The sequence below is a fragment of the Martes martes genome, assembly GCF_963455335.1.
Source record: "Martes martes genome assembly, chromosome: 2".
Taxonomy (NCBI): Eukaryota; Metazoa; Chordata; class Mammalia; order Carnivora; family Mustelidae; genus Martes; species Martes martes.
Genome location: NC_137889.1, coordinates 34135754 through 34156630, shown reverse-complemented (window position 1 = coordinate 34156630; position 20877 = coordinate 34135754). Strand labels below are relative to the sequence as shown.

General features: G+C 36.5%; 1 protein-coding gene across 2 annotated transcripts in view; it reads left to right on the top strand.

The window, feature by feature from the left end:
* NSD3 (nuclear receptor binding SET domain protein 3) overlaps positions 1–20877 on the top strand; it is a 119132-nt gene that overhangs the window by 41947 nt on the left and 56308 nt on the right. For both annotated transcript variants that reach the window (XM_080831345.1, XM_080831346.1), the window contains 3 exons: positions 5418–6136; positions 13891–13962; positions 14581–14743. In XM_080831345.1, coding sequence (XP_080687471.1) covers positions 5462–6136; positions 13891–13962; positions 14581–14743 — 910 coding nt within the window. In that variant the 5' untranslated portion in view covers positions 5418–5461. The remainder of the gene's footprint in view (positions 1–5417; positions 6137–13890; positions 13963–14580; positions 14744–20877) is intronic.

Here is a 20877-nt window from a genome sequence, read left to right as displayed (position 1 = left end):
CTCTCCCTTTGAATAACCTTGACACCTTTGTGGTAGATCAGTTGACCATGTAACTATGGGTATCAGTATTTTAAATATGTATTTATTGATTTATTATTTTTTATAATGAGCATAACATATTTTTACCAAGCAAGGAATTAGTGGGTGAGTAAAGTTATACTATAGGGTGATATCTCTAGAAATCTGGCAGGTAAATGGGAATATACTAATTATAAGCCCTCAGAAGATAGGGACTGTTTCTTTCATTTATTAATTGAGCAACAATGAACAAGACATACATGGTCTCTTCCCATGTCTGCCTTTTTAGATTATGCAGTTGAGTAAGGGAGACAGACAATAAGAAGGTAAACACAGGTTCGTATAACACAGATTATGGTAAATGCTTAAAGGAGAAAAATAGGCTTAGTCAGTAGAATAAGCAGGGGATCTCAGAAGGCCTCTCAGAGGGATTATGTGTGTTCAGGTAGCTGGAGTAGCATATGTGAAGATCCTGATTGCAAAGGTGAACTTGGCATATTTGAGAAACTGAACAGAAGCCCATGTGGCTGGAGTGCAGTCCTTACAGCAGAGAGTATTGGTAAATGACTTTGGAAATGTGAACTGCAGTCTGACCATGCAGGGGCTTGCTGGCCATGATAAATAGTCTCGATTTTATTTGAGTGCATTGGGAAGGCCCTGAAGGTTTGTTCTTTTGTTTTTGCTTAAGACTATGTAGCTACTATCTAGATCAATACGTTAAATATAACTAGCAGCTCAGAAACCTCCCTTTTGGTCTTATCCAGTGTTTATAGCCCACTCTCTCCACCTCCCAGTAAGCAAGTACTATTTTGACAGATGTCTCCAGAGTTAGTCTATTTATTTATTTATTTATTTATTTATTTATTTATTTATGAGAGATCAGAAAGAGAGAACTCGCACGAGTTGGGCGAGGGGCAGAGGGAGAGAGCAAATCCTCAGGCAAACTCCCCACTTAGCAGAGAGCCTGATGCATGGCTTGATCCCAGGACGCCTAAATCACGACCTGAGCCTAAGTCAGATGCTTAGCTGACTGAGCCACCCAGGCGCCCTCCGTAGAGTTAGTCTTAACTTTATCCTGTTTTGAACCTTATATAAATGAAATCACATTGCATACTATATAAATGGAATCACTGTGTCTGGCTTCTTTCACTCAAAATGACATTGTTGTTGAGTATAGCAGTAGTTCCTTTTTCTTGCTGTATTTTGAGAGGTAGTCAAATGATTGGGTTCATTTTTGAAAGGAGACTGGCTGTTATATGGGAAAATAGCTCATAGGCAGGAGAAGAAGCATGAAGACTGAAAAAGTAGCTATGGAATAGACTAAGTGAGGAGATTGGACTAGCGTGAAGAAGAAAATATATGGAATGAAATAGGCAGTTATGAGATGTATACTTTGAAGATAAAATTCCAGGAGTTTACTGATACATTGGGGAAGAGTAGAAGTGAGGGTAAGGGATGTATCGCAGTCCCAGGTATCTGGCTTGGGCAACTGATATGGAGGTTTCTTTTTTTCTCTTAGGAAGACACATGGAAGTAGAATAAAAACTAAGTTGGTTATTGGGTATTTTAAGATACTTGTGAGATACAAGGGAAGCTGTCAGACATACATTTGGATGGCGACTATAGAACATATTGGAAAGAAGTGCAAAGTATGAATAATTTGTAGATGAGGTGGCAGCTGCCCTATAGAGTACGGTATTGAATTAGAAGATCTGAGTTTCACCGTTTTTTTCAGCTTCTGTTGGATATGTTATTAAGGGCAAATCACTTGGTCATTTTGAGTGCCCTTTCTTCACATCTATAAAATGGGAAAAATACTTCGCTTCATAGGATTAAAGTGTAATATGTGAGGAAGGCCACATTTTATAGTTATTTGGGCCTGAGAATGCTCAGAAAAGTTTATTCATGCCTATATAGTTTGAGTTGGTAGGAAAGTCAGATTATGGAAGACCTTGAGAGGTGTGGAAGGGACTTGGTATAATATGGGACTTTAGAGTTTCTTAGAAAGGGAGTAGACTTAATCAAAGTTTGGTTTAAGGACACATCTTCTAACTGTCGTGCAGGGAGGAATTAAAGATGAGAAATATCTAGAAAATCAGTTGTCATAGTTCAGGATTAAGGTGCTGAGGGCTTGGTCTGACATGGATCAAAGAACAACGCAGAGATGTCAGTGGAAGAAACTACAAGATTTGTTCAGTGCCTCATTTTGTGGCTTCACTGAGAGGAGAGAATCAGCCACCCACATGACTAAGGCTTCTAGCCTGGGAAGCTTGAGAAATAGTGGAAGCAAAGACAAATCTGGGGTAGTCTGAAAGGAAAAATGGATTAGGGAAAGGACAGTTCATTCAGTTTTGAACATCTGACTCCTACAGTGTGGTTGTCTTTGGGTAGCTGGATATTCTCTGGCAGTTAGATATTGTGGTAAAGAGGGCAAGAGATTGATTCTTTTTCGCGTTTAATCACTAATGAGTTTTGTGGTCTTGGAAAACTTAGCATCTCAAATATTAAATGTAGTCATCTAAAAAATGAAGCTAACACCTGTCCTGTCAGCCTTACAGGATTGTTTTGAGGATCAAATAAGAATGCATGTGAAAATACTGTATAATGGTAAACTCCTATATAATTTTAAGATGGTAATATTATTTCTTTTCTTAGTTCAAACTAAAATGAAATATTTGGTTCTATGGCTAGAAAAGAAAAGGGGGAAAATACCAGACTTCTTAAAAGTTTGTGTTTGGAACTAAATCAGAAACATTAGAAAGCTTAGTTCTCTTAATACATATGCCTGAAAACCTCTGTAGATTGTAATTTGGGAGACTAATCTGGAAGCTGATCTTGTATATGACAGTTATGAGAACCAAAAACACAGGTTGCGTCTTGTCAAATGTCTGTATTTAATTTGCCTTCAAGTTGGAAGTTCAAAGAACTTCTGAATTCCACCTGTACAGTTGCCCCATGTGTTTATAGAATTTTAGAACATACCATTCTTTGTCTGTGAACTATACATTTTTGCCAAGGGTCAGATTAGGGTAATGTTTCAGTTCTTCAGCTATGCATGAAGAAGCGATTCCTAACATTTATCAGTGTTACCAGTATGTTAATACTGCTTAGCATTACTGATTCTGAAGCCAAACTGCCTAGATGAAATCCCAGCTCTGTCAATTAATGACTAGCCTTGTGCACTTGAACAAGTCATTTAACCTCAGTGTGCCTCTATTTCCCAGTCTGTAATGGGAACTAAGGTTAATATCTACCTGAAGGTTGTTGGGAGGATTGAATGTACTGTATGTAAAGCACTGAGATTGGTTCCTGGTATATACTAAGAGCCATTTAAGAGTTAGTGGTAGTTACTATAGAATAGTTAGTTTTCATTTTGGCAGTGATTGGGAATACAGAACATGAACAGAAGAATCAGATCCTCTCAGAAGTTATGATTTAAAAATCATGGGGTATAGTGTCAGACACACTTAGATACAAATAGTAATTCTGTCCTTTTTGCTTTATGGTTTAAAGCAAGGCACCTAACCTCTCTGAAGCTCAGTTTCTTTTCCCTATGAACCAAGAGTCACCATACCTATCCTACAGATTTGTTATGAGGATTAAATTAGAAAATGTACAAAGTGCTTGGCCCAGAGTAGATGCTAAAAAATGAGAGTGCTGTCTAATACCCCCCTGCACCCCATTCCACTGTAGAGCGATAAGGGCAGTTTGATTTCCTGTATGCTCTTGTATTCATTTGTTTGCAATTTTAGAGCTTCTAAAATTCTTTCCATTTTAGCAGTGTAAACAGCAGCTGTTTAATTGGATCTGCCTTGAAAAGTGTATTGTCAGCTTTTCTTTGCTGTTTTGGGTTACGCGCTTTATCATTCTGGTAAATCCTACAACAATCAAGATATAGTAGACATTATTAATTGGTCATAGAATCAAACTGGACTGTAACCTCACTGTCCTTCTTCACAGTATTCCAGGCAGCTAAAATCAGTTCATCAGACTCAATACGGTAGAGAATCCTCTCGGCCTTTAGGGCTTTCTAGAAAAAATGTTCATGAGATAATCAAAATAATACCTGAACTGTCCATTAATCCTGTCTCAAGATGTGGACTTGTCACTTTATGACAACACAGAGTGGTTTTAAAACATTTCCTAATAGATGCTTATCTGTATTACAACATTGTTATGTAACGTTAACATCTTTAGGCACCTTCTAGAGGAGGTGCAATAATTATAAGAGTATAATGCAATAACTACAATGCAAAGATTGTAATGCAGTGACCCAACTAAGAGGGTGCATCAGAATCAGCTGGCATGTGATCTTAAAATATTCATACTCTAGGCCTCACCCCAGATGTGTCTAATCAGATTCATCAGTAGATAGATGTTGATTGACATGTACATTTTGTAACACTACCCCAGATGATCATATTTATGCCACTGGTTAAAAACAACTAATACTGTCAAGAGTATAGTGAATCAGGCACCCTCACTACTGGTATGGTGGTATACTGATATTGCAGAACTATTCTATAGGCTGTATCTATTAAAATTTCAAATTTGTCCAATAAGAATACATACTTGCCCAAAGATGTAGTTTCAAGAAAGTTTCCTGTAGACCAGTTCATAATTTCAAACAATTGTGAGCAGCTAAATGATTGTCAGTACACAAATGGTTAAGTACGTCATGGTATACATAGGACAGTTGTTTACTGTGTTACTATTTAATAAAGTATATATGAAAATTATACATGCTGATGTAGAAATATATCTAAGATATATTGTTAAGTTGAATAAGCAAATCACAGAATCAACCTTATTTTTAAAATTTTATGTGTAACTATATAAAGATTTGGAGGAATACTCATCAAAATATTTACAGTGGTTATCCATGACAGAAGAATGGGAATGATCAAGAGGGAGGAATAGGCCTTTTTATGTTTGTATTTAAAATATTTGCAATAAGATTTTGTTATTTTTTGTAACAACAGAGAGAACCACTGGACAAAACATGAGTGGTTTAAAGGAAGCTTGTATGGAACCTAATTTATATGTGTCAGAACACTGCTTACTTTGCAAATACCAGTTTTACCCTGCAACTTGTCGTTTCTAACTTTGGAAACAGAAAGGAATGCAAAACTATTTTGAACGTTTGCTAAGAGGATAATATTTTGTTACTAAAATTTTGGAAGTAATCGAGGGTTTCAAATAGATAAGTATTTAAGGTAAAAAGCATTTGACTTGTATCAGAATTATATTGGCTACTTGTTTTTAAAAATATTCAGTGTTTGTGTATATCTGGGTATGAAAACTGGGTACAGGATATTTTAGTGAATTCTTTTTTAATTGATAAGCCTCTAGCCTGTGAGAATATTAACACTTTTTAATCTCCTCTTTTAAAACTTTAGGCCCGATGAGAGAAAGGGAAAGTTAAGGATGCTGGAGCAGAACAATGGATTTCTCTTTCTCTTTCATGCAAGGGATCATGGGAAACACAATTCAGCAACCACCTCAACTCATTGACTCCGCCAACATCCGTCAGGAGGATGCCTTTGATAACAACAGTGACATTGTTGAAGATGGTGGCCAGACACCATATGAAGCTACCTTGCAGCAAGGCTTTCAGTACCCACCTACAACAGAAGATCTTCCTCCACTCACAAATGGCTACCCCCCATCAATCAGCATGTATGAAACTCAAACCAAATACCAGTCATATAATCAGTATCCCAATGGGTCAGCCAATGGCTTTGGTGCAGTTAGAAACTTTAGCCCCACTGACTATTACCATTCAGAAATTCCAAACACAAGACCACATGAAATTCTGGAAAAACCTTCTCCTCCACAGCCACCACCTCCTCCTTCGGTACCACAAACTGTGATTCCAAAGAAGACTGGCTCACCTGAAATTAAACTAAAAATAACCAAAACTATCCAGAATGGCAGGGAATTGTTTGAGTCTTCCCTTTGTGGAGACCTTTTAAATGAAGTACAGGCAAGTGAGCACACAAAATCAAAGCATGAAAGCAGAAAAGAAAAGAGGAAAAAAAGCAACAAGCATGACTCATCCAGATCTGAAGAGCGCAAGTCACACAAAATCCCCAAATTAGAACCAGAGGAACAAAATGTAAGTTGAAACATATTTTTGAAAAATTTTGTAATATTTCAGATTTACTGGAAGTCCAAGAGATATTTTCCCATTTTTATCCCTTCAAATTTAAATATTTCTGATAACTTCTTTCTCCTAATCCCAAGCAAGGAGCTTGAGATATTCTAATGGTGCTGAGTAAAATTTTTTGACTAAATGAATGTACATGATTAGAGTGAAGAAATATTTTTAAAACATGGGATACTAAGGCTGCTTATGTTTCTTTGTCTAATAGCTTCAGTTATTTTTATTTGTTTATAATGAACTCCTGGTTTCTAAAGATGAAGAGGAAAGGCAAGGAGAAGATGGTTAATTATATTGTGTGTTTTTTTTTTTAATTTAGGCCAACTTTTCCCAGTGTTGATGACTTAATACTCATTTCTAGTGTGTTTGCTACAAAATAAACTGAAGTGGGGCACCTGGGTGGCTCAGTGGGTTAAAGCCTCTGCCTTCAGCTCAGGTCATGATCCCAGGATCCTGGGATCGAGCCCCACATCAGGCTCTCTGCTCAGCAGGAGCCTGCTCCCTCCTCTCTCTGCCTGCCTCTCTGCCTACTTGTGATCGCTGTTTGTCAAATAAATAAATAAAATCTTTAAAAAATAAATAAACTGAAATAATAGAGGGACTGTTTTTATTAAAACCAGTTAGTATTCATATATATTTAAACTTCAGGTGGAATTTTTATGAGTCATCCTTCATAGGTATGATGCATGCTGCCGAATTTTTTTAGTATATCTGCAGTTTAGTATGAATTTCCTTATTAATAGGTATGTAACAAAGCAGGTCTAGCTTGAGTGAAGTTTTTAGTTAGTATTCTAATACATGTTGTGAATTGAAGACATTTCCCAGACATTGATGGGGAAGAAATAGGTATCTATTTTGGCAACATTAGTCTGCTTTTATATCTGGTATGCCTGAATAAGTTAATTTGTTATCTTCTGTTTAAAGAAGTGTTTACTTCATACCAACTCACCTTTTCCTTGGTAGCTGGGTTCAGGTACTTCATACATACAGCTCAAATGTAATCATTTTCTGGAGTAAAAGGCTACACTGATTCTAGACTCTCCCAAGTCTCAGTGTAATATTTCAAACATATTTCAAAATGTTTTTCTCACTTTTCTATAGTTTTATTTATTCTTTTACTTATTCATTTATCAATTATTGATTAAGTACCTATTCTGTGCTAGACTCTTTCCTAAGAATAGCAATAAATGAAAATTAAAGATGTCTACTTTCAGGTTGCTTATATTCTAGTAAGAGGAACAAGAAAATACATATATGTGTACCAATGTATGAACAAAGTTGAGTTTTGGGGAAAAATCCAGGGTTTTTTGTATTGTTTTGTTTATCTCTCTCCCCTTTGTTTCTCTCCCTCCCCTGTCACTTTTTCACCTTGTCCCCTTTCTCCCTCTCCCATCCTTCTTTCCCTTTTTCTCTCTCCCTTTCCTCCTCCCTTTTTTTCCAAAGAGAAAAAAAGAGTTCTTGTTAATTGAATTTTGATTAATTAAAATCTGTCACACATGGGGAATAGTTACAAATTTAAGCAATGAATGCTGTAACAGTTGTACTCCATTCTGATACTGGAACTTTAAAGCTAGGGCCCCCGAGGCTCTTGCTTGTTGTTAGTACCATGCTTCGGTACTGTACAGAGGACCAGTGATGTTCACAAACTAATTGGTTTTATAACCTTGTTTTTTGTTGTTGTTTTAATTAGGTTTCTTCAACTTGAACAACATTTATTTTGTTTCCCTTAAGACAGTTTCTTGTAAGTGTTCAATTTTTGATACCCTTGTGCCTCCTGGTAGTTACTAAGGGTCCAAGCCCTTACTTGGTGTTAAGCATTGTAGAGGGCTTAGAAATGAAAGAGGAGCTCAAGTGAGAGTCTGCTGATGCCACTGGACAGCTCCCCTCCCCAGATGCTTAAAGAAGCATAACGAGAACTGAGTGCTTGGAGAAAAAGTTTGAAACGATTGTCTTAAAGCTGGATTTGCTTTTATATATAATTTTGTTCCTTCAAAGCCCACTCATAGGTTCTTTTTTGAACAAACAATCTCGTTTAAGGTAATAGTTTGTGATTTCTCACTACTTCTTTCTTTCCTTTTTCTTGGTGTTTGATCTTACAAGTATTTCCAATTCTGAGCTGTTTGGCCTTCTAGAGAGTGGCTATTATTTGGAACAACCTAAGTATATCTCTCAACAATAAAATGTGTCCAGACATCTCGGCAGCAAGAGATCTGAGATCACTACTGAAATTGTATATTTTGTAATGCTCGTTTAGCTGTTTTTCCTCCTATCAAATTAGAAACATGTGGAAGTGTTTCTGCATGTCTTCCTCCTTGGCAGGTGTCATGCCTCTGGCATGTGAGTGTAGGCCCTATTCAGACATTGGTCTTCCACCAGCACCTCAGTGGGCTTATCCACTAAGACTAGTCTCATTAACTCTTAGCTTGCCATTTTCACTTATAAAAAGCCGAATAGTGGCTTCTGTTCCATCAGCACTAAGTTAGAGCTTATGTTTGTTTCAGAGTATTAGGTCTTAAAATTCTTAGAAACTTTTCACATGCAAAATGTTCTTTTTGTACAGATAAACGTTTTAGTGTTTAAGATTATGCACTTAAGCTATGGAGAGTGCTGTGAATTGTGTAAGACTGATGATTCATAGACCTGTACCCCTGAAACAAATAATACATTATATGTTAATTAAAAGAAAGGTTATGCACTTAAAGTTATTCAGAAAGTAGAAGAAAAATGCATGAATAATTACTGCCTTTGAATTTTTTTTCCACCTTAAATGTTGATTTAAGATTTTTTTAAATGTACGATTTTGCTTAATGTTTTGAAAATTCTTAGGGATTTGGAATTCTGCCAGGTTTGATGCATGTTATTCATCCTAATAAATCTCTTGCTTTTTTTTTTTTTTTTTAAGATTTTATTTATTTGACAGAGAGAGAGAGAGATCACAAGCAGGCAGAGAGACAGGCAGAGTGAGAGGAGGAAGCAGGCTCCTTGCTGAGCCGGGAGTGTGATGCAGGGCTCGATTCCAGGACCCTGGGATCATGACCTGAGCCGAAGGCAGAGGCTTAACCCACTGAGGCACCCAGGCGCCCCAGATCTCTTGCGTTTTAATAAAAGCACTAGGGCAAATTTTTTAAAAGGAATATTTTGGATAATGTTATTTTATTTTAGTTGTTGTCTTAAAGTATTTTTTCCTGTTTAAGAAACTTCTTGTTATTCTTTCCTGGAATATAGGTGTTTCTGTATGGAATCAGCTAAAAATGTAAAAAAAGAGGTATATACCCATAAAATCAAATATTTAAAACTGAGGAGAGCTAACTCGTTGTCATCTTTTTCTCTGACGCTCTCTTGCTAAAGCAACACTATTAGTACCAGAAAAGGTATCTTTTGTCCTTATTTGATTTTAATCTCTTTTAAGCTTATCTATCCTTCTAGCAACTAAAGAAAAATGGATGTTATACCCAGAAGTATTTTATCTGTTGGCATTTTCTGACTCATTTTTCTTGACTCCTCAGTATTTGACTTCCATTGACCATGTTGTCTTAAAAACTTCACCCCTTAACTGGTGTTTATGATACTTTGTTATCTGTTGGTTTATCTCCTTACTTTTCTCCTTTCTTTTAAGCTCAAGTCAGTGTCCACTGGATATTTTTCCCACCCCAGCCCCAACCCTGTTTAGCTTCTGAGATCAGGTGAAATCAGGCACATTCAGGGTGGTATGGCTATAGACTAAATGCCTCCTAGATATTTCTGTTTTGTTCATGCATTAGCACATTTTACAAGGTATATTTCCTTTCTATCACTGCATCATCCTTATTTGACTTGTTTTTCTTTCTTTTATTTATATAGTCTTGAAAGCTTAGAATAAATCTTGGGCTTATTTCTCTCCCTTGCCATTGTTTTCCTTTTAAGATGAATCTGTAAACAATTTTAACAGTGTTTTAAGCTAGCCTGAAGCAAAAGCTAGCATTCTGGGACAAACCATTAAAATAATAATAATACATTAAAAAAAAGATAAGACATTTGTTTTTTGGGGTTTTTTTTTACATCTTTTTTTTTTTTTAAGATTTTATTTATTTATTTGACAGAGAGAAATCACAAATAGGCAGAGAGACAGGCAGAGAGAGAGGGAGAAGCAGGCTCTCCGCTGAGCAGAGAGCCCGATGCAGGGCTGGATCCCAGGACCCTGAGATCATGACCTGAGCCAAAGGCAGAGGCCTAACCCACTGAGCCACCCACATGCCCAATTTACATCATTTTTTTTAATCTTGAGGAATATTATATTCTAAAAACAACATATTAATAAAATCATAGGTCTATTTCAAGATTTCTTACTATCTTCTGTAACATTCCACTTGGAAGGTAGAAAACCACTAAGTTTTTCTCCAAGGAAGGGTGCAAATGGAATGCAGTATTATGCAAACCAGGAGGAAAAGGAAACAATTTATAACCCCCCTCCAAAAAAAAAAAAAAAAGATAAGACATTTGAATAATAAAAAGTTTTGAAGGAAATCCTGTCTTTAATCCAGAAAGGGAAAAATGTTAATGGACTTTAGACCAGTTCTTAAAATAATAGTAGGATTCTGTTGTTCGGCAAAGATGAGTCACTCCTTATCTATCTGCCCTCAAAGGGAGTTAGGGAGATCCCTTACACCCAGACATCATGAAGATTGAATGTGCAGAGGAGGATGACTCGCTTTCTTAGCGGCATATGTACTTCCTCAAGTGGCCTTGCCTTCTTGTGGTAGCTTGAGAATGAGAAGTGGAGGTGAAGGCTTAAACTACTTCTGTAGATTGAAGTGAAGCTACCCAAAGGGCCTATGCAAATGGGGACGGTATTTCCAGACTGCTTTATTCTTATACCAGCATTTTGGAAAACAGTTTTCATTTGAACATAGATTTTTCTTTCCTTGCTCAACGAGTGTGTCCTATTAGATTACATAGTCATGATACCACCACAGACACATCTGACAGTGAATTTTGTGCCCATCAGCAACTTTTCACTACTTTTTTTCCCCAAATACTCTCCATGTAATAGCTAACATGATTTTTAAAAAACATAAATTGGTGTATGTTACTTCTCTACCTAATCCTCTTTGGTGGCTTTTTATTGCCCTTAATATAAAACGCTTGACTATACTTACTTGTAATATAGCTTGCCTCCCCTCTCTCATCTTATAACCTCTCTCTTTGGGTAATTAAGTCAGTTGTAAAGGCCTTCCTGAAATTTCTACTTTTTAAGCCCCAGAAACTTCACACATGCCATGCCTTCTTTCTGGAATGTTCTTCTGCCCACTTTTTAGTAGATTAACTACTCTTCCTCTGATTCTCAGATTACAGTGGACTTTGTCAGAGAGGCCTCTCCTGACCTTCATATTTAAAGATACACACTCTGGGGCGCCTGGGTGGTTAGTGGTTAAGCATCTACTTTTGGCTTGGGTCAGGATCCCAGGGTCCTGGGATTGAGCCCCACATTGGACTCCCTGCTTGGTGGGAAGCCTGCTTCTCCCTGTCCCACTCCCCCTGCTTGTGTTCCCTTTCTCACTGTGTCTCTCTCTGTCAAATAAACAAGTGAAATCTCAAAAAAAAGGAAAAAATAATAAAGATACACACTCCCACATTATTTCTCTTTGTGTATTTACATTGTATAAGTGTATGTTTTTAATTGTTTACTGTCTGTCTGTCCTACCCAACTGTAAGCTTTCTGAGGTGAGTGATCAAATCTATTTGTTTCATCATTGCATACCCACCTACTAGAACAGTGCCTGGAAAGTCATAGGCACTGCTGAATAAGTGATTGATAATTGGTGTTTAGGATGTTAGTCTGGCTTCTCATTTCCTAATAGTTAAAACCTTTCTACAATTTTTATTTAATAAAACTTGGTTTTTATTGTTTTTATAACAGTGTCTTCAATTAATGAAAATTTTAAGTAGCTCCTAGAATAACCCATATTTTAAAATTGGAATTAAGACTTAATTTGATGGGTATATCTCTCTTTATGCCATCTAAATTAAGTTCTGTTCTTTGACAAGTGAGAAGTCTTAAAAAAATCTTTTTTAAATTACAAAAGTAATCTGCTTTTTACAGGAAATACATGTAACACAAAAACATAGATCTTCCTTCACCATTTCCCTAACCTCGTTCCCCAAAGATAACTACTTTTATCATTCTGGTATAAAATGTATCAAATACCTCTTAAGGCATGTATGGCTATTTTAAAATAAAAAGTTGGAAGATGTTGATAGACATGTAGATTATTGGTATGAAATAATGCTATACTTAACCATCTTCTGCTTAGATGTTCTCCTTTTGTTTTCTGTAGTTCCTTAAAATATAATTGCCCAATTGAAGAATGATATATTTTGAATTTTTTTTTAAATTATTTAATTTTTTATTTGACAGAGAGAGAAATCACAAGTAGGCAGAGAGGCAGGCAGATAGGAAGGGAGAAGCAGGCTCCCTGCCGAGCAGAGAGCCCGAAGTGGGGCTCGATCCCAGGACCCCGGGATCATGACCTGAGCCGAAGGCAGAGGCTTAACCCACTGAGCCACCCAGGTGCCCCGATATATTTTGAATTTTGATAGATACTTCCAAGTACCCTTCCCAAAGGGGTGTAGAAATTAATTTTTAAGTAATATATGTGTGGGTTTTATGATTGGAAAAGTAATGTTTATCATAGACAATTTGACAAATACAGAAAGGCACACCAAAACAATCACTTTTCCATCACCTGGTAGTATTCTAATTTTTTTTTCTGTGCACATTAAAAAAAAATTATTTTGGGGTGCCTGGATGGCTCAGTGGGTTAAACATCTGCCTTCAACTCAGGTCATGATCCCAGGGTCCTGGGATTGAGCCCCACATTGGGCTCCCTGCTCAGCGGGGAGCCTCTTTCTCCTCTCTGTCAAATAAATAAATAAAATTTAAAAAATAAATTAAAAAATTATTTTTCCAGATTGGAATCATATTATAACTGCTTTGCAGTTTTTTCTTTTCAAATAACATTACATTGTTATTTTCCTATGTCATTTTATTTATTTATTTTTTCAAAAGATCTTATTTTGAAGTTATCTCTGCACCCAATGTGGCACTTGAACTCACAAACCTAAGATCAAGAGCTGCACGCTCTACCAGCTAAGCCAGGCATCCCTCCAAAGTCATTTTAAAATGTATGTTATTTCACTATCTTGTTATATATAACTTATTAGGCTAATTTAAATTACTGGACATCTAGATTGTTTTTTAGTATTTGCTCTTATAAATAGGACTAGTGTGTGTATCTTTTTATGTGTTTATACCTCTCAATGCTTTTCAGTATACATATACATTTAGAAGTGGATTTGCTGGATCAGAGTCTGTAAATTTAAAGCTTTTCATACATGGCATGTTGCTCTCCTGAAAATTCCAAGTTACATCTTACTAGCAGTCTGAGAGTGCTCATTTTTCTGCACCCTGTTAGGTTAAAAAACAACAGCAACAACAATCAACACATAAGTTTTAAAAGTAATAAGAAATGAGAGATATAGCTATGGTGTGGAATGGAACATGAATTTAAGATATAGCATCATGTACTGCAGCAGTTGTGTTATTACCTACGTTATTCAATTAATAAATGTCCTTTATTCTCTTTCCTATTTAGTTTTGATTCTTTTTGTGTATGTTACTGTTCTTTGGTTGGCTGCCATTTTGTTCTTTTTATCTATACGTTTTCACCTAGAGACCAAATGAGAGGGTTGACACTGTGTCCGAAAAACCAAGAGAAGAGCCAGTACTAAAAGAGGAAGCCCCGGTGAGTTGCCATATTGAATACTGTCTAACCAGGGATGGGGTAAGGAGGTAAAGCAGGGGGATTATATTATAACACATTCCATACGTATTATTACAGTTCCATACTTCTGGATTTCAGAAACTATACTGAAATAAATCTTGGAGCTGGTTTAAGAGGTAGATACTTTCAGTGAATTATTTTTCTTTTCAAAACTATGACCACTTTTTCTTATTGAAATATAATCGACATATATCATTATATTAGTTTCGGGTGTACAACATATTGATTTGATATGTATATGCATTGCAAAATGATTGCCGAAATAAGTGGAGTTACTGTCTGTCACCATACAAAATTACAAAAATGTTTTTATGACCATTTTTAATGGATTATGTGAATTCTCAAGATGCCTTATCAGTAATAAGACATCAGAAATATCAGTCCTATTTTCAGTATTTGGAGTGGGGCTTATTATTTTCCTTCTCTTCCTTTTTGCTAGTTATGGTTAAGTATTAGGGAAAGTATAATTGAAGATAAATTTTACATGTGAGCATGTTTAATGTACTTTGTTCATAGTTTCTTTCTTTTCTTTTTTTAAAATATTCTCTGCTCATGAAGTTTTATGACCTTTTCCTATAGGTTCAGCCAATATTATCTTCTGTTCCAACAACAGAAGCGTCGGCTGGTGTTAAGTTCCAGGTTGGCGATCTTGTTTGGTCTAAGGTGGGAACCTATCCTTGGTGGCCTTGCATGGTTTCAAGTGATCCCCAGCTCGAGGTTCATACCAAAATTAACACAAGAGGTAAGTAAAGGCACAAATAGATATTAAAGGTTAGGGGAAAAAATTGAATCTTAAATGTTGTATATGACTGTAAGGATATGCACATGAGGGACACCCTGGTAGCTCAGCTGGTTATGTGTGTAACTCTTCATTTCAGCTCAGGGTCTCATGGGTCATGGGATTGAGGCTGCCTTAGGTGCGTGTTTAGTGGGGAGTCTGCTTGAGGGTTTGCTCCCTTTGCCCTTCCCCCTACTCATGCTCACTCTCTCCCACTCTCTAAGGTAAATAAATAAATCTTTAAAAAAAAGAATACACATATAATCTGACACCAGAATATCAGTTTTTAAATAACCAGTGATCTAGTCATGGTCATCTTAATGGGCAGAAAATCTCTACAACTGATATGGTCCTTGTTTTCCTTTATAACACCCTACATTTGTGGGGTGCCTGGGTGGCTCAGTGAGTTAAAGCCTCTGCCTTTGGCTCAGGTCATGATCTCAAGATCCTGGGATCGAGCCCCACATCAGGCTCTCTGCTCAGCAGGGAGCCTTCTTCCTCCTCTCTCTCTCTGCCTGCCTCTCTGCCTACTTGTGATCTCAGTCTGTCAAATAAATAAATAAAATCTTAAAAAAAATAACACCCTACATTTGTTTTATAATTTCTTCTATACTTCTTTAAAAACCTTTATCTGACTGACATCTCATGTGAATTCCAAAAGAGAGAAAGCAGTTGGGTAAATAATAAGATGTCTTATAGAGCTTAGTAGGCTTTTGGGCCATGCTTTTGTTGTACATCTTATTTCATCATTGACTCCTTTGAGTAGTAATTTTTTACCCACACAAGTGCTTTTCATCCTGATAAGATTTTCAAGATGCTTTTTCCCTCCACTCCATTTTTGAATCTGCAAATTTGCTGAGACATCTTTATACATTTAATACGACGTAGACATACAGCTTGAATCTATAGAATCCTACCTTAGGAATATTAATAAATGTTGAGGAAGGATGTTTTCTAACTGTTGTCTATTTTTTTCCATGGGTTTGTCTAAAACGTGTATTAGATTTCTGATATTCTAGCATTTGGAAAGGACTTGCTTAGTTAGTCAGGGGAAGGTTTGAGCTTGGAATTTATTTCTGGATATTTGCTTTGTGAACTCACTTGTTACGTGTTGAATTTCTTCTTGTTTGTGACAACTTTGTGCCTATTTCTTTTTTCTTTTACTTTAAACTTTCTGTCTTACTCCCTGTTCACTGTTATGAAGAGAAAAAATGTCTACTTAAGTCTTGCAAGTCAGATTTGTGACAGAATCAGCCATATCTGTAACTTCTGTGCTTCATAGCCAGTAATATGCCCTGGTATAGAAAGCAGTTACCTGTCATTATAACCTGCTGATTCAAGATTGGGTAACTGGAAACATCAGTGGGGCAGAAGTGAAAACAACAACAACAAAAACCCAGCATTGTTGAATGTCGACTTTCGTGCAAGGCACTGTGTTAAGCAATTCTCTTATATATTTTATGCAGTCCACATAGCAGCAACACTACAAAGTAGGTAGTATATAATTATCTTTATGTTTTGAATAAGTGAATAGTTTCAGAGAGACCTTATTCTATAACCCCCACTCTTAAACATACTATATATTAAAAAGAAAACAATGAATTCACCTAGTTATAATTTACCAAGGTTGGGGAAGGCAGTCCTAGTTGTGTCATTTATTACTTATTATTAAGGTTGTTGGATTCAGTAATCTCTGAAGTATCTTGCAGGTTTAATCTATGTTTCTATGAGTGGGAGAAGAAAGGGATAGGGATTTTCCAAAGGACCAAGCCTTATTTAATTTTAATTCCAGGTAACATACAGTGTTCTATCAGTTTCAGCTGTATAATATAGTAATTCAGCACTTCCATACATCACCCTGTGCTCATCACAAGTGCACTCCTTAATCCGCATCACCTATTTAACCCATCCCCCCACCTACCTCCCCTTTGGTAACCATCAGTCTGTTTTCTATAATTAAGAGTTTGTCTCTCTCTCTTATTTCTTCCCTTTGCTTGTTTTGTTTGTTAAATTCCATATATGAGTGAAATCATATGATATCTAACTGACTTAGCATTATACTCTCTAGCTCCGTCCGTGTTGTTGCAAATGGCAAGATTTCATTCTTTTTATGGCTGAGTAATATTCCCTGTGTGTGTGTGTGTGTGTGTGTGTGTGTGTGTGTCACATCTTCTTTATTTACTAGTTTGATAGGACACTTGGGCTGCTTCCATATCTTGGCTGTTGTAAACAATGCTGCTATAAACATAAGGGTACATGTATCCTTTTGCATTAGCATTTTTGTATTCTTTGGGTAAATATCCAGTAGTGCAATTGCTGGATCGTAAGGTAGTTCTGTTTTTAACTTTTTGAGGATACTCCATACTGTTTTCCATAGTGGCTGCACCCGTTTGCATGCCCACCAGCAGTGTAATCCCACATCCTTGTCAACACCTATTGTTTCCTATATTGTTAATTTTAGACATTCTGATAGGTGTGAGATGGTATCATTGTAGTTTCGATTTGCATTTTCCTGGTGATCAGTGATGATGAGCATCTTTTCATGTGTCTGTTAGGGCAAAGCCTTCTTAAATAAAATAATCTGTGTACCTATCTGGGTCTCTACAGCAATCTGAGGTATTCTATCATGTGAGAGTTGTGGCTCTTCAATTCTCTCTCCTTAGAAAAGCGTGATTTTGAGATTATATAATTTCACATTTAATTACTATATGAAAACCCAATTACAGCTTTTTTGGGTGGTACAAGTGAGAGCACAATTTGTGCTGCATCTGTATTTCAAAGGAAGTATTTAAATTTAGGAATTAATCTAATCTAATCAAGTCATGATCTCAGGGTTGTGAGATTGAGCCCTGTGTCAGGCTCTGTGCTGGGGATGCAGTCTGGTTAAGATTCTCTCTCTGCTCCGTGCTCACACTTGCTCTCTCTTCCTCTAAAAAAGAAGTATTTGAGAGTAATTATTTTTCTTTATGTATATTGTAATTAATAGATAGGATAGTAAAGATTTTTACTGAAAGTTTAAAATATCATTATACCTAATGAAATTTTTATTTTTTATTTATTTTATTTAAGCTCAATTAATTAACATAGTGTATTATTAGTTTCAGAGGTTGAGTTCAGTGATTCGTCAGTTGCATATAACAGAGGTTGAGTTCAGTGATTCATCAGTTGCATATAACACCCAGTGCTCATTATACCCCTTGCCCTCCTTAATGTCCATCACCCAGTTACCCCATCTCCCTCCTCCGTCCCCTCTAGCAGCCCTCAGTCTGTTTCTTATGGTTTTCTTACAGTTTGGCTCCCTCTCTGATTTCATCTTGTTTTATTTTTCCCTCCCTTCCCTTATGCTCCTCTGTTTTGTTTCTTAGATTCCACATATGTGTTAGATCATACAATTGTCTTTCTCTGATTCACTTACTTTGCTTTGCTTAATACTCTCTAGTTCCATCCACATCATTACAAATGGCAAGATTTCATTTTTTGATGACTATTATTCCACTGTGTGTGTATGTATAAGTGTGTGTGCATGTGTATGCCACATCTTCTTTACCTATTGTAACTTCTTTTTTTTTTTTTTTTTAAAGATTCTATTTATTTATTTGACAGAGAGCAATCACAAGTAGGCAGAGAGGCACTCAGAGAGAGAGGGGGGAAGCAGGCTCTCTACCGAGCAGAGAGCCCGGCGCGGGACTTGATCCCAGGACCCTGGGATGACGACCCAAGCCGAAGGCAGAGGCTTAATCCACTGAGCCATTCAGGTGCCCCCTATTATAACTTCTAATCCTAACTTTTTTTTTTTTAAAGTTTGAAACTAGATGGTTTTACCTTCATATTATTTTTCTTAAATAAAAACATTTCTGGGGCACCTGGGTGGCTCAGTCATTTGAGCATCTGACTGGAGATTTCAGCTCAGGTCGTAATCCTCAGGGTCATGGGATTGAGCCCCCTGGAGGGCTCCACACTCAGCTAGGCATCTGCTTGAGATTTTTTACCTCTTTCCCTCCCCCCACTTAGGTACGCACATGTACGGGCTCTCTCTCCTGCTCTCTTTCTAAAATAAATAAATAAATTTTTATATGTGCTGCCGAAGCGAGCACTAAATAAATAAATTTTTAAAGAAAATATTTCCTCTACATTTTTCTTTTGGAATTCAGCCTATTATTCAAAGACAGATTTGCTTACTTCTCATTTTTTCAGGTCTTTAGGTTTTTATTTCATTCATAGTTCTTTGGCCAGCAGGAAATAAAGTGATGATAACAAAGAGGCAGATTGTTTGATTTGTTTCATCTGTACTAATGATGTAATAGAGGAAGAAGTTGAAAATAAAGATTAAAATGAGATTGCATCATCTGTGTTTTGTTTTTAACTATAATTTAAACTCTGATTCTGAATAACTAACTGACTTTTGAAAACAGATTATGCCCTATGTTCTTTTAACCTTGTTACCTGTACCCACTACCCTATCTTCCAAACTCACCTATTAGTTTAGGTTATATATATATAGCATATGTATGCTATATATAGAGAGAGAAAAAGGTTTTATTTATTTATTTGACAGAAAGAGACACAGCGAGAGAGGAAACACAAGCAGGGGAAGTGGGAGAGGGAGAAGCAGGCTTCCCACCGAGCAGGGAGCCCAATGTGGGGATCGATCCCTGGACCCTGGGATCATGACCTGAGCCGAAGGCAGACACTTCAAGACTGAGCCACCCAGGCGCCCCTTCTTTTTCTTGTCTCTAAAAACCCTTGGACTTTTTTTTTTTTTTTTTAAGATTTTATTTATTTATTTGTCAGAGAGAGAGAGAGAGAGAGCAAGCGAGCACAGGCAGACAGAGTGGCAGGCAGAGGGAGAAGCAGGCTCCCTGCCGAGCAAGGAGCCCGATGCGGGACTCGATCCCAGGACGCCGGGATCACGACCTGAGCCGAAGGCAGACGCCCAACCAACTGAGCCACCCAGGCGCCCCATAAACCCTTGGACTTTTGATAAACCTTCCTTGATTAATTATAGTCAAATTTGTGCTTAGCTCTTCCTTCTCAGATTATATGGAAATTGAATTGTGAGTGTATTTCTCTCTTATAGGCTATTTAACATAAGAAATTTTAATCTGGTTTCAAAATACTTCCTTAGGTAATCTCCCATTAATGTCTAAGAAAATTAAAATTTTTTCAAATGCAAGATACAGTCAATTTCAGATAACTGAGTTCAACTTAAGCTTATACCTGTATTTTTCTAGTCAAGATCTGCTTATTGTTTTTCTCTGCCTACCTGAATTGGATTCACTAAGACCAGTTATACAGTACTCTATTAACCTGAGACATTTTCTGTAGAGTTGTGTTTTTCAAACTTTGTATGGAAAAAAACAATTTTTGTTCGTTTCTTAAAAATTTCCATTCCACCATGGACCAATACTTATGTAAAATACATTAAAAATAAATATTACAAAAAGGAAAAGCTCCCCCCTGCAAAAAATATATAGTATAAGATGCCTGGTCATGTGCCTAAATGTCATGACAATGTCAAATTATCATAGTTTCTAAATGCTTACTCTTCTGTGCTTATTTTGTCACAGACTGGCTTGTTCTGGGAACCACACTTGGAGAGTAGCACTGTTCTAGAACAGCAGTTCTCAGATTTTTTGGTCCCATAACCCCTTACACTCTTACAGTTTGATGACTCTAAAAACCTTTTGTTTACATGGGTTGTATCTATTACTATTTACTTTAATTTGGAAATTAAAACTAAGAAAATTTAAAAATAAATTAGTAAATTAAAAATTTACTAATTCATTTAAAAATAATTATTATAAACCATAAAAGACTCAATCTCAAGAAACAGACTGAGGGTTGCGGGGGGGAAGGGGGACGGGAGAGGGTGGTGGGGAAATGGACATTGGGGAGGGTATGGGCTATGATGAGTGCTGTGAAATATATAAACCTGGCGATTCACAGACCTGTACCCCTGGGGATAAAAATACATTATATGTTTATTAAAACAAAAAAATTAAAAAAAAAAATAAAAAAAAAAAGAAAAAGGATACTGTATTTTAATAGACTTTTTAGGTAATGTATATATATTTCTTTGATACTACACCAAAACTCAA